General features: G+C 43.8%; 2 protein-coding genes across 3 annotated transcripts in view; one reads left to right on the top strand and one right to left on the bottom strand.

Moving 5' to 3' along the window:
* Nucleotides 1–12,500, bottom strand: part of si:dkey-237h12.3 (teneurin-3) — a 103,693-nt gene that overhangs the window by 1,188 nt on the left and 90,005 nt on the right. For both annotated transcript variants that reach the window (XM_060884673.1, XM_060884674.1), the window contains 9 exons: nucleotides 11,678–11,910; nucleotides 9,923–10,077; nucleotides 8,792–9,672; nucleotides 5,143–5,318; nucleotides 4,405–4,640; nucleotides 3,396–3,692; nucleotides 1,655–3,266; nucleotides 1,424–1,554; nucleotides 1–914 (listed from right to left, as the gene is read on the bottom strand). The exon at nucleotides 1–914 is cut by the window's left edge and continues 1,188 nt beyond it. In XM_060884673.1, coding sequence (XP_060740656.1) covers nucleotides 180–914; nucleotides 1,424–1,554; nucleotides 1,655–3,266; nucleotides 3,396–3,692; nucleotides 4,405–4,640; nucleotides 5,143–5,318; nucleotides 8,792–9,672; nucleotides 9,923–10,077; nucleotides 11,678–11,910 — 4,456 coding nt within the window. In that variant the 3' untranslated portion in view covers nucleotides 1–179. The remainder of the gene's footprint in view (nucleotides 915–1,423; nucleotides 1,555–1,654; nucleotides 3,267–3,395; nucleotides 3,693–4,404; nucleotides 4,641–5,142; nucleotides 5,319–8,791; nucleotides 9,673–9,922; nucleotides 10,078–11,677; nucleotides 11,911–12,500) is intronic.
* Nucleotides 1–12,500, top strand: part of ctso (cathepsin O) — a 29,319-nt gene that overhangs the window by 11,439 nt on the left and 5,380 nt on the right. The gene's annotated exons all lie outside the window — the stretch shown is intronic.

Below are 12,500 nucleotides of genomic sequence, written 5' to 3'. Positions count from 1 at the left end.
CACAGTGTAAGGGGAGGAGCCATCAGCCATGGACACTAGCGTTAGCGTTAGAGTTCAGTAGCTGCAGTGTTACAGTGCATAGTGAGATGTATGGTGTGTAGTGGTGCACTCAGAAGTTAGAACCTGACCGTATAGGTGCATATAAATAATTCCTCATGAATATTAAAGAGAGTTCTCTGCTACCTTTTTCCGATCTCGTTCTGTCTGAGGAACTGTATATTGTTCATGCTATCGGATAATTCCGGATACTGTTCCACTGAGAGAATGTAATATCCGTCGTATCCTTGCACTCGTCCGCCGTTGAGTAACTGTCTCTTCTCCGCCTCAGTCCACAGCCGAGTTCCCGCCTCTCCGTCCCGTATGCACTGTGCCTCCCGCGCCCACGCGCTCGTCAGTGCCCTCTGTCGCGCTAACTCCAGCACTCGTGCCCGCTCCTCATCCAGAGAGGCTCCGTAGCGCACGTGAAGGGTTAGTGCACCGCTCTGCAGCTCCACGTCCGCGAAACGGCGAGTGCGTCCGCCCATCGCAGCCGTGGACTGAGACACGCTCACGTTAACACCGTTTTCCAGCTGCTTACGTCCCGTCACCAACCGAAGTGCGGCCAGGTCTGCTTCTGGAGCTCCCACTTTTACAAAGTAATGTGTGTCACGTCCATCTAAAGTGAAGTGCAGATCTTTGAGGTACAGAGCTCCGCTGAGGATGTTAGCGACTTTGATGCAGTCTTCGTTAGCGATGCTGAGTGCGCGTGTGATCACCGAGCCTCTGTACAGCGCCACCATCACACCACGGCCAATCAGAGACTCGCCTGGAGCGAACCACAGCCACGGTCTGGACACTTTTTGAACCTGAGGCATTCGCTCAAGAGCCAGGAAGGCTTTCGCCTGACGCAGGACCTGCTGCTGAACTCCGATCGCCTGAAAAACAGACATTTTACATCCACCGTTACTATTAACGTCTCATTTAGAGACTTCATTTATCATTCGGGATATAAAGCGCTCCATTCTACACAAATACAAGCTGCTATAAAGTCAGAGAATTCTATTAATATTCTCATCGTTCTACTCAATGAGCACATTTTATCACCTTTTTCAATCATCTCACATTAATGTTGTTTATAGATCTGTTTATTCACGTTATTAGGTTTGGATTAAATGTTCTTGAATGAGGTGAAGAGTCGAGAACTACAGGATTAATAAACATGCTCGATACTCAATATAAATCTCATCTGAGTGACCTGACACTGAACACTGACTCCACTGGGAGCTGATGATGAGGAGCACTAAGTTGGGATCATTTCTACAGAACCTTACAGAAGATGAAGATCAGGATGTTCACACAGATTAGCAGTGAATCTGTTCCACTTCATAGATTCTTTAATCGTTACTGAAAATAAATAAATACAGACTCTAATCTATGGACATACCGGAAGATTGTCCCAAATTTCACTCTTAGCCAGCTCATAGGACACTCGAGTCATTTCAGACTTGGGACGTGGAAATCCGGGAATGCTGTTGTGGAGATGGAACCCGAATACAACCAGCCAGGTGTTCACATCTGCAAGGAACAAATCCACAATCATCAACATAAACAAGAGCAGCGTACGTCCTGCTCTCTGTAGTTAGGTGCTCATGATCAGAGAAATCCGACATCTCACCTGTCAGGAACTCTGTCACATCCTGGATTTTGCTGATGGGATTGTTGTTACGGAAGGCATAGAGGTTAAAGGGTGCTGGGTTTTTCCCGATTGTTTTCCACAGTGTGATATCTGGAGAGGTCCAGCGGCCCGAGATGATGTCGTAATCCCGCTCCCCGAAATAAATCAGCTTAGTCAGCGGTTCATAGAGCCCACCGTGGAACCCGAGGACGAGCTGGAGCTCTGGGTTCGAGTCAGAATAAACTTCTCCATACGCTGTGTAGTAAATTTGCTTTAAAAGCACTCCGTCGCTCCCAAAAACTGCTAGCGGCGTTCCGGTGTTGTCACAAGCCACATAAAACTCTTTTCCACTGCTGATCTCCATGGCGAACACATGCCCCTGAAGGTCGTAGTACAAAGAGGTGATATCTGCACTGGAGTGGTTGTAGACATGCGTAATGCGGCTCGGGTGGCTCAAGTCTGCATAGAAAAACTGCAAATGCTGCCCCAAACTGGATTTAGTTGAAACTCTGCGTCCTAACCCATCATAGCGATGTTGGACGCTCCAGCCAGCGGATTTGCTATAAACACGCTCCAGGTGTCCGTTGGAGTTGTAACAGTAGACTTCAGCTCCTTTCTGGTGTAGAAATCCGTCCTCGTCCTGCTCGTACTGAAGGTCTCCGTGTCTAGTGATGCGATCTCGAAGGTCGTAGCGTAACGGAAGGATCCGTGTGCCGATCGCTGGGCTAAGCAGGTGGATGTTTCCATTTAAATCATAGCTATAGCGCCATGTTGGTTTTTTGTTCAGGTAGACGGTCTGCAGCTGGCCGTCCACATCATACTCGTAGCTGTATTTTGTAGCATTAGCGAAAGGTCCGATTTTCATCTCTCTTGAAGTGACTCGACCCACTTCGTCGTACTGAACTGCGATCCAGAACAGCAGTGTCCGGAACAGCTCATACTGGATCTCCCGAATTCGTCCATGGCCGTCGAAATGTTTAGTGTAAGTCATAACGGAGGTGGAGATGATCTGATTGATGTCATAGTAAAGCACACCAAATTTTCCGAACTGCTCCACTTTTCCAGAAATGTCATCGTACTGGTAGAGGTCGATGGGCAGCGGGGTCTCGTTGATCACACCCTGAATGCTGCTTACACGGAGATTCCCATCGTACGCGTAATCAAACCTTGCGCTCACCATCCCATCTTCACTGAAGCGATAGATCTGTCTGTCCACAAGGGGACCTAGCTGTCGGTATCTGATGGTGCAGATGAAGCTTTCACTTTGCAGATTCACTGTCTTTAAAACGCTAAGGGTTTCATCGTATGTGAAACTGACACGTGTGCTGTCGTACACCACTTCGGCTAGCTTGTCGTTCCACCGATAGCGATAAATTACCCGACGTCCCGTACCCGTCCGAAGCAGTCGAAGAAGTCGCCCGTCTTCGCTGTAGTCCACGGCTACAGATGCATTGCTTTCCGGAAGACGATACAGATTCCGGTAGTACGTGAAAGAGCGGATGGTTTCCATGGTGTAACGAGCGACACTGGGCATGACAACAGCACAAAGGTCTCCATCAGAGTTGTACTCGAAGGTGAACTGCCGCTGACTGGCCAGGATCAGCACCATAGACTGGGAGAACACGGAGAACATGTTAAAAATATATTAACAAATAAATTTAAAATCACATATAAACAAGACATTTTGAGAACTGAACCTGGTTTAGTGAATAAAGGATTTGCAGTGAAAGATGAGCGTTACCTTCTCCAGGTGTGTGTAGCTCCACATTTTCCCATCAGGAAACACTCTCGTGCGAATGCGCCCTTGTTCATCGTGCTCTATTTGCTCTACTACAGGCCCCCACTGGATGGCGCTCAGCTGCCCGTTGCTCTTCCTGGTCACGTTCACCAGCAGTAACTTGCTGCTTGGCATCCACACAGCAGGATGTCCCATCGCATCGTAACCGATTTTCAGGAGGAATTTGCGATGATCGTCATAAATACGCTCAGTTCTTAGCGTGCGGTCGTAATCGACAGACAGGATGTTTCGCCCGTTCACCTGGAAGAGCAGAGGAACGCTAACATTTGAGAACTTCCTCCTTAATGCCGAGAAAGTGAAAAGACTGAGCTTTTAATGGGTTTCAGACATTAACAAACTCTCTGAACTCCCTAAATGTCCAGAGGCTCAATTTAAATCCTGTAAAATTGGAAAGTAAGTGAACTGAGTGAAGAGATGAAAGTATTTTACTGGGAACAATCAAGAGCTCATTGTACTTATAGCACACAACATGCAGTGACCTTATTTACACATCTGACTTTAATAAAGCAGCGTTTAAAGTCTTTAGATCTCAGAGCGAACAGGTAACACACCTTAATTACACACATTTAGGTCTTTAAAAGAACAGAATTGTATCTTTTTTACTTATTTAAATGTCATTCTTAGTTGTTTTGTTGTGGAAGTAACAGTAGAGGAACTAAAATTAAACTTTTTAGTCAAACTTTTTGTCTCAAAGCTGCATGAAAAATTTTATTTTCTATCAAAATTTTCTAGCAGAATAAGAATTAAATGGTTCTAAACATCTTCTGACCAATCAGAGTACAGACTACAGAACTGACCAATCAGAGTACAGACTACAGAACTGACCAATCAGAAAACAGACTACAGAACTGACCAATCAGAATACAGACTACAGAACTGACCAATCAGAATACAGAACTCAGCAGGATGAATGAAGCTAGATGTGACAAATCAACTGAACCGTGAGACTCACTCGTAGTTTGCGCCCGAACACCGTGACTTTGGAGCGAGTCTGTTCTTTCCTGAAGCGCCACTCAACCAGGTTTTGTCCGGTGTCGTCCGGGAGCGTGATGTTCCTGCGAGCCACCGTAGGAGACGAAGCACCGCACAGGATATGAGGCTCGGTTTGGAAATGAGCGCTCAGTCCGTTTGTATATAAAACCCACAGAGAGCTGTCGTAACCCACCACGTAGCTCGTCTTCAGCTGATCTACAACACAAAAACACCTGGATAAAATATATACAGAGATTTCAGACAGGAACATAAAAAAAGCATCTGATCAGGTGACAGAGATGATGTTATGGTCATATTACACTGGGAGGTAAAGTAAGGAACAGAGACGTCTGAGAACATCGAGACAAGCCTCTACATGGGTCAGCGTGGTCTGGGGCGTATCTCCATCATTAGGTTCAATCTCATGAATTTATTAAAACTTTAAAATTGTGAAAGTTCATCATTTTCCAACCACGACCGAGAGCTGCGTGGATTTAATATACAGACTCAAAGACACACCCACATTTCCATGTACGTCACCAATGACACGCCTGATCATGAAAGGAGCCCAACATTGTCTCTGTGATGGAGATCTGATTAGTAAAGATTTCTTTTTCATTAAATGAAGACTGTCAGAAATCTCTGGTATCTTTATACACAAGCTGGAAGACGAGCACATGGTGTCTCACATGGAGACAACGAGACCTTTATAGCTCACCCTGCCGGAGTGTGAGGACAGTCTGATGGGCCGATCTGTTGGCCGTGATCCCAGCTTCTTCTTCTCTCTCAGAGTTCTTCATTTCCACTGTGGAGACGATGCCGGCATCACTGAGCAGACTGATCACCACTCCAGTGGGAAACGTCACGTTAGTCAGCTTTCCTTCGCTGTCATAACTGCAAAAGAAAGTTCTTTATGTTACAGGATGTGATGTCAGCACTTCTGTACATGATGAGGAACTTGTTCTGATGCAAGAGAAATGAAAGATTCTGAAAAGAAAACTTGCTGCATGATGATGTCATGAATCAGCAAACAAGCCTCAAGACTACTGAGACAAATGTGTTTCTGTCCAAACACCTTCACACCATAAACACCTTCACACCATAAACACCTTCACACCATAAACACCTTCTCACCATAAACACCTAAACACCATAAACACCTTCTCACCATAAACACCTTCTCACCATAAACACCTAAACACCATAAACACCTTCTCACCATAAACACCTTCACACCATAAACACTTCTCACCATAAACACTTCACACCATAAACACCTTCACACCATAAACACCTTCACACCATAAACACCTTCTCACCATAAACACCTTCACACCATAAACACCTTCACACCATAAACACCTTCTCACCATAAACACCTTCTCACCATAAACACCTTCTCACCATAAACACCTTCACACCATAAACACCCAAACACCATAAACACCTTCTCACCATAAACACCTTCACACCATAAACACTTCACACCATAAACACCTTCTCACCATAAACACCTTCACACCATAAACACCTTCACACCATAAACACCTTCTCACCATAAACACCTTCTCACCATAAACACCTTCACACCATAAACACCTAAACACCATAAACACCTTCTCACCATAAACACCTTCTCACCATAAACACCTTCACACCATAAACACCTTCTCACCATAAACACCTTCTCACCATAAACACCTTCACACCATAAACACCTTCACACCATAAACACCCAAACACCATAAACACCTTCTCACCATAAACACCTTCACACCATAAACACTTCTCACCATAAACACTTCACACCATAAACACCTTCTCACCATAAACACCTTCTCACCATAAACACCTTCTCACCATAAACACCTTCACACCATAAACACCTAAACACCATAAACACCTTCTCACCATAAACACCTTCACACCATAAACACTTCTCACCATAAACACTTCACACCATAAACACCTTCACACCATAAACACCTAAACACCATAAACACCTTCTCACCATAAACACCTTCACACCAACACCATAAACACCTTCACACCATAAACACCTAAACACCATAAACACCTTCTCACCATAAACACCTTCACACCATAAACACCTTCACACCATAAACACCTTCTCACCATAAACACCTAAACACCATAAACACCTTCTCACCATAAACACCTAAACACCATAAACACCATAAACACCTTCTCACCATAAACACCTAAACACCATAAACACCTTCTCACCATAAACACCTAAACACCATAAACACCTTCTCACCATAAACACCTTCACACCATAAACACCTAAACACCTTCTCACCATAAACACCTTCTCACCATAAACACCTAAACACCATAAACACCTTCTCACCATAAACACCTAAACACCTTCACACCATAAACACCTTCACGCCATAAACACCTTCACACCATAAACACCTTCACACCATAAACACCTAAACACCTTCTCACCATAAACACCTTCTCACCATAAACACCTAAACACCATAAACACCTTCTCACCATAAACACCTAAACACCTTCACACCATAAACACCTTCACACCATAAACACTTCTCACCATAAACACTTCACACCATAAACACCTTCTCACCATAAACACCTTCACACCATAAACACCTTCTCACCATAAACACCTTCTCACCATAAACACCTAAACACCATAAACACCTTCTCACCATAAACACCTAAACACCTTCACACCATAAACACCTTCACACCATAAACACTTCTCACCATAAACACTTCACACCATAAACACCTTCTCACCATAAACACCTTCACACCATAAACACCTTCTCACCATAAACACCTAAACACCTTCTCACCATAAACACCTTCACACCATAAACACCTTCACACCATAAACACTTCTCACCATAAACACCTTCTCACCATAAACACCTTCACACCATAAACACCTAAACACCATAAACACCTTCTCACCATAAACACCTTCTCACCATAAACACCTTCACACCATAAACACCTAAACACCATAAACACCTTCTCACCATAAACACCTTCACACCATAAACACCTTCTCACCATAAACACCTTCTCACCATAAACACCTTCTCACCATAAACACCTTCACACCATAAACACCTTCTCACCATAAAAACCTTCTCACCATAAACACCTTCACACCATAAACACCTAAACACCATAAACACCTAAACACCATAAACACCTTCTCACCATAAACACCTTCACACCATAAACACCTTCTCACCATAAACACCTTCTCACCATAAACACCTTCTCACCATAAACACCTTCACACCATAAACACCTAAACACCATAAACACCTTCTCACCATAAACACCTTCTCACCATAAACACTTCACACCATAAACACCTTCTCACCATAAACACCTTCTCACCATAAACACTTCACACCATAAACACCTTCTCACCATAAACACCTTCACACCATAAACACCTTCACACCATAAACACCTTCTCACCATAAACACTTCACACCATAAACACCTTCACACCATAAACACTTCACACCATAAACACCTTCTCACCATAAACACCTTCTCACCATAAACACCTAAACACCATAAACACCTTCTCACCATAAACACCTTCACACCATAAACACCTTCTCACCATAAACACCTAAACACCATAAACACTTCTCACCATAAACACTTCTCACCATAAACACCTTCACACCAACACCATAAACACCTTCTCACCATAAACACCTTCTCACCATAAACACCTAAACACCATAAACACCTTCTCACCATAAACACCTTCACACCATAAACACCTAAACACCATAAACACCTTCTCACCATAAACACCTTCTCACCATAAACACCTTCACACCATAAACACCTTCACACCAACACCATAAACACCATAAACACCTTCACACCAACACCATAAACACCTTTAAACTTAACACCAACACCATAAACACCTTAAACATCTCAATGTGCTGTAACTTAAATTAAATAATTAACATAACCCATTTTCACAATATGAATATAATATAATTTAATTCACCATCTCATTATTTCTTAAGAAATTTAAATATTACATCATTATTTTAATGTAATGTTTACTTCATAATGCAGTAATTGACTTATTTTGATTGCACATTAACAGCACATTATTTCAAGTAATAATAAAATAAATTTAACTTTGTATTTTGTGTTATTTAAAGTATTTTAAAAGTAATTTAATAATTAATATAAAGTGCTTAATTAATGTATTTCCTCATTAACTAATGCAGTATAAATGAAGGAGTTTTTGTAAAGTTGCTGACAGTCATATTGTTTTGTCCCTCAGTGTAAACTGTAGAAATAACTTTCCAACTCACTCATAGAAGGTGGTCCATCCATTGGAAGTAATCTTGGTTGCTAGGAGACCACTGTTGCCATGGTAAGTGAGCATCACCAGATCCCGCCCCTGCGTTCCCAGGCTTTTCAGTGCCCCGTTGGAGCCGATGTTTAACCAAACCACCTGATTATCCGGCGCTACGATTCGGACCGGCTGGCGATTCGCATCTCTTCGGATGCGGAGCGTGTTTCCATGGCTATCGGTGATGGAGGTCAGATCTCCATCATTGCTGTAGCTGAAGTTGTATTTAAAATCTCCAGTCACAAGATTAGCAGTGTGCTGGTGCGTTCCATTGGAGTCAAACATGTACACTTCCTGTTCTGCAGTGGAGGCTACTTCATAAAGTCCGTGTGCGTCCAGCTGAGGTTTGTTTGTCCCGATCGCTCGGATTCGGATGTTTCCCAGATCGGCGACGTATAACGTTCCATCCGGAGTGACGACGAGCGAGGAAGGTGCGTTGAGACGAGCGTCTTTAGCAAAACCGTCTCCTGTGAGGTAGCAGTCGCAGTTAACGTCTGTTTTACAGTCGCAGTCGGACGGTGACCCGGCTAAGTGAGTGATCTCACCGTTCGGTGCCACGCTGCGAATGCGACTCATCTTCCGCTCGTCCGATTCTGCGATGTGTAACACTCCTGTGAAGGACACAGCGATGGCGCTCGGAGACTCCAAATGACTGTGGGTGGCAAGTTGGGTTTCGGTTACTGTAGGTTCAGTGACAGGCAGCGGACAGTGCAGAGGTCGGCCTGCTACCACGCTGACCTGCCCCTCTTCTGTAATACGCAAAACCACACTGCCGTCCAGAACCAACAGAGAATTATCCACCGGACTGACGGCCAGATCTGTCGGCCACTCCAACGAAACCTGTGATGAAAATGAAATACATCAACATCACTGATGAGCTCTAATGTTATATATTTACACCACTGAAGGTATAAAGCACCCCACTGTTTGGTGTGTGCCATTTTACGGTAACCGTCAGATGGTTGGAGAAGAAAAGCTGCCAGTTGTCTCTTTTAGTTCTGATGCAGACACTTTTTAGTTCTTTAAACACACACTTTATTATTTAAAGATTTGGGACTTTTTTATCTTTCATGCAATTTTCTGTTCCTACCTGCTGGATGTCCATAATGGCATCACAGCCGAGAGGTCGAGCTGATGCAAGGTCGTTTGACCCCAGGATGGTGGTAATAACACCGCTTTGGTCCACTCTGCGAATCACTGTTCCATCCACAAAGTAGATCAGGCCGTTTTTGTCCACAGCGATCCCTGTGAGAGGGAAAGAGAGCATCAAACTCTCAGCGGTGTTCTTCTCTGTTAGTGAAGCGGAGAGCAGCCAGGCTGCATCAGACCTGTGAGACTTCATGTTACATGGGTCACTGCACACGTTGTTCACGTCTGGCTGCAGAATTACCACTCGAGGATGAAGAGGCAGAAGAGGATGTACAGGATCAGAGCTCCGACTCTCCTGCACACTCACAGCTTTAATGTTTTTAGTTCCTCACTGTTGCTTGTTAAATGTAAATTTATTTGAATTAAAATCCTGTAAACTCTACACCAGAGTTCTACACACCTTGGGTTAGGGTTAGGGTGGATTTCACAAAACACCTCCGTCAGCTGCACACATTCACACCTGAGGCTAGAGAATGAAATTAAAATCAATTTGTTTTCTAATTTCACATTAATTCTGTTCTTACTCTGACTGGAAGTACGTTTCTGTTTATGGTCTGATTAATTTAACGTCCCACAGCGATATTGATGTGTGTTAAAGCCTACAGTAAAAAGGCAATGTTCATCTTCATCTTCTGACTGTGTGGAGCACCGACTCTGTGTCTGCTGAAGCTCTGGACTGCAGGTGAACTTTAGGTGGTGGAGTAAGCTGAGGAACATCAGGGGGAGTTCTGGATGCTGCAAAGTTTAATTAGTGCTTCAGGATCCTCTGAGAGTCTCAAAGGGTTCTTTAGGGTTCTTAGGAATATAATCACCAATCTACAATGCAGTCTGTTAACAGCTGGTGACATTTCATCAGGCTGAGCTTATCTGCATTAATTAAACCCATCATCTGTTCTTGAGGTGAGAAAGATGGGCTGTTTTCCATCCCTCAGATTCTGAAGCGAGATGTGATGGAGATTTCCGAGCTCTCAGCAGTTACAGCAGTTCCAGGCCTACTAGTTAAAATCTGATCAGAACTTAGAGAGCGCTTGGACCACTGTGAGGTTTCTGTATATGATGAGCAGCTCTGGGGATTGTCATGAAATATAAGTGACCTGATTACAGGTGACCAGAAAGAGCAAATCTTTTGGAGAAACCACCTTCTGTGTCTATCCTCAGGTCTGATGATCTGCTTACAGCAAAATAATTCACATACAGAAGCTGTGATGTTTCATGTTTAGTAAATTCTGAGTCATTGAACTCTGGAAAATCTTTTTGTCACAATTTTATCAGCTCTGCTACAGAAGGATTCCAAACTCGGATAGATCGGTTGCTTTAAGGGCTTTTATTGAGTTTTAGTGTTGATGCTTCTGAAAACGTTTCAGCTCTAAACTGAGACCTTGTTGGTTCCTGTGTGAGGTCAGTTCAGTAGATCAGCTGCATATATAGTGGGTCTTTTAGAGATTTGAGGAATATAAGGTCTGACTTTGGTTCTTCTCAGATCTGATCAATGGCAGAAAGTTGAGGTGTTATACAAAAGATCTGGTCTTATGGACCTTGTGACTGCTGTCTGGTCAGAGTGGTCAATGTAAGGTCTGGTTAAAGTACCACCATTCCACCTGGTAAGATCTGATTACTCTGAGGAACCTGTGAAAAAATTAAAAATGCTAATATTAGAGTTGTGAGATTTGATTAGTGTTTTTGGTCTTGTAAGTACCTTTAGGTCCTGTGAGGAGAGCCTCAGAAGCAGGTCCTCCATCTCCACAATGATTCTCATCAAAAGGCAGACAGTGATCCCCACTCCCTGCTACGACTTCCACGTTTGCCTGAGGATCCACTTCGCCGGTCAACACTCGGGGCCTGTAAATCCGCCTGGAGTTTGTGTCTGATACGTACAGCTGCCCCCTCACAGGGTCCGAGCTCAGGTAGTAACGGTGAGCTGGGTTATTACTGGGGAGAAGATGGAGGAAGAGATGGAGATGTGTTGATTAGATGAGTGTAAATGCTGAAACGAGAGGTTGGTTGGAGATGACAGAAGGAATAACGCAGCGTTTTAAATATTAATGTTTCTCGAGAAGTTCACTGATTCACCATCTGTGTCTTTTTTGTGCGGTGCTGAAGAGAGAAGATGAGCGCGAGGAAAGGCGGAATAAATCAGACGTGACTAGAAAATATTTGAGGAGGCAGTGATGATGCCTTGAAGTGTGCCAAATCATTTCACTCGTTACGACTCCCAAGTGAGTGGAGGGGGGAAAATAGCCATGATGCACACATCTTAATGACTGTCAACAGCTGAAGGCATTTCATCAGGCTGCGCTGATTTACATTCATTAAATCTATCAGTCTGCTCTTCCCCGAGTCGGTTAATGTGGACACCATTAGCATCGAGTGAAAGACAGACTGGGGACACGGGACACGAGACACGGGACACGAGACACGCCGTGCATCGGTGACTTTCTACAGGAAATGGATAAAGATTACAGGCTTTGTTATTAAAAGCTGTTTAGAGCGGCAACAGATCAGTCCATAACCTTGAAGTG

This window comes from Tachysurus vachellii, chromosome 13 (genome assembly GCF_030014155.1).
Source record: "Tachysurus vachellii isolate PV-2020 chromosome 13, HZAU_Pvac_v1, whole genome shotgun sequence".
NCBI lineage: Eukaryota > Metazoa > Chordata > Actinopteri > Siluriformes > Bagridae > Tachysurus > Tachysurus vachellii.
This window is presented reverse-complemented; position numbering and strand designations above follow the sequence as displayed.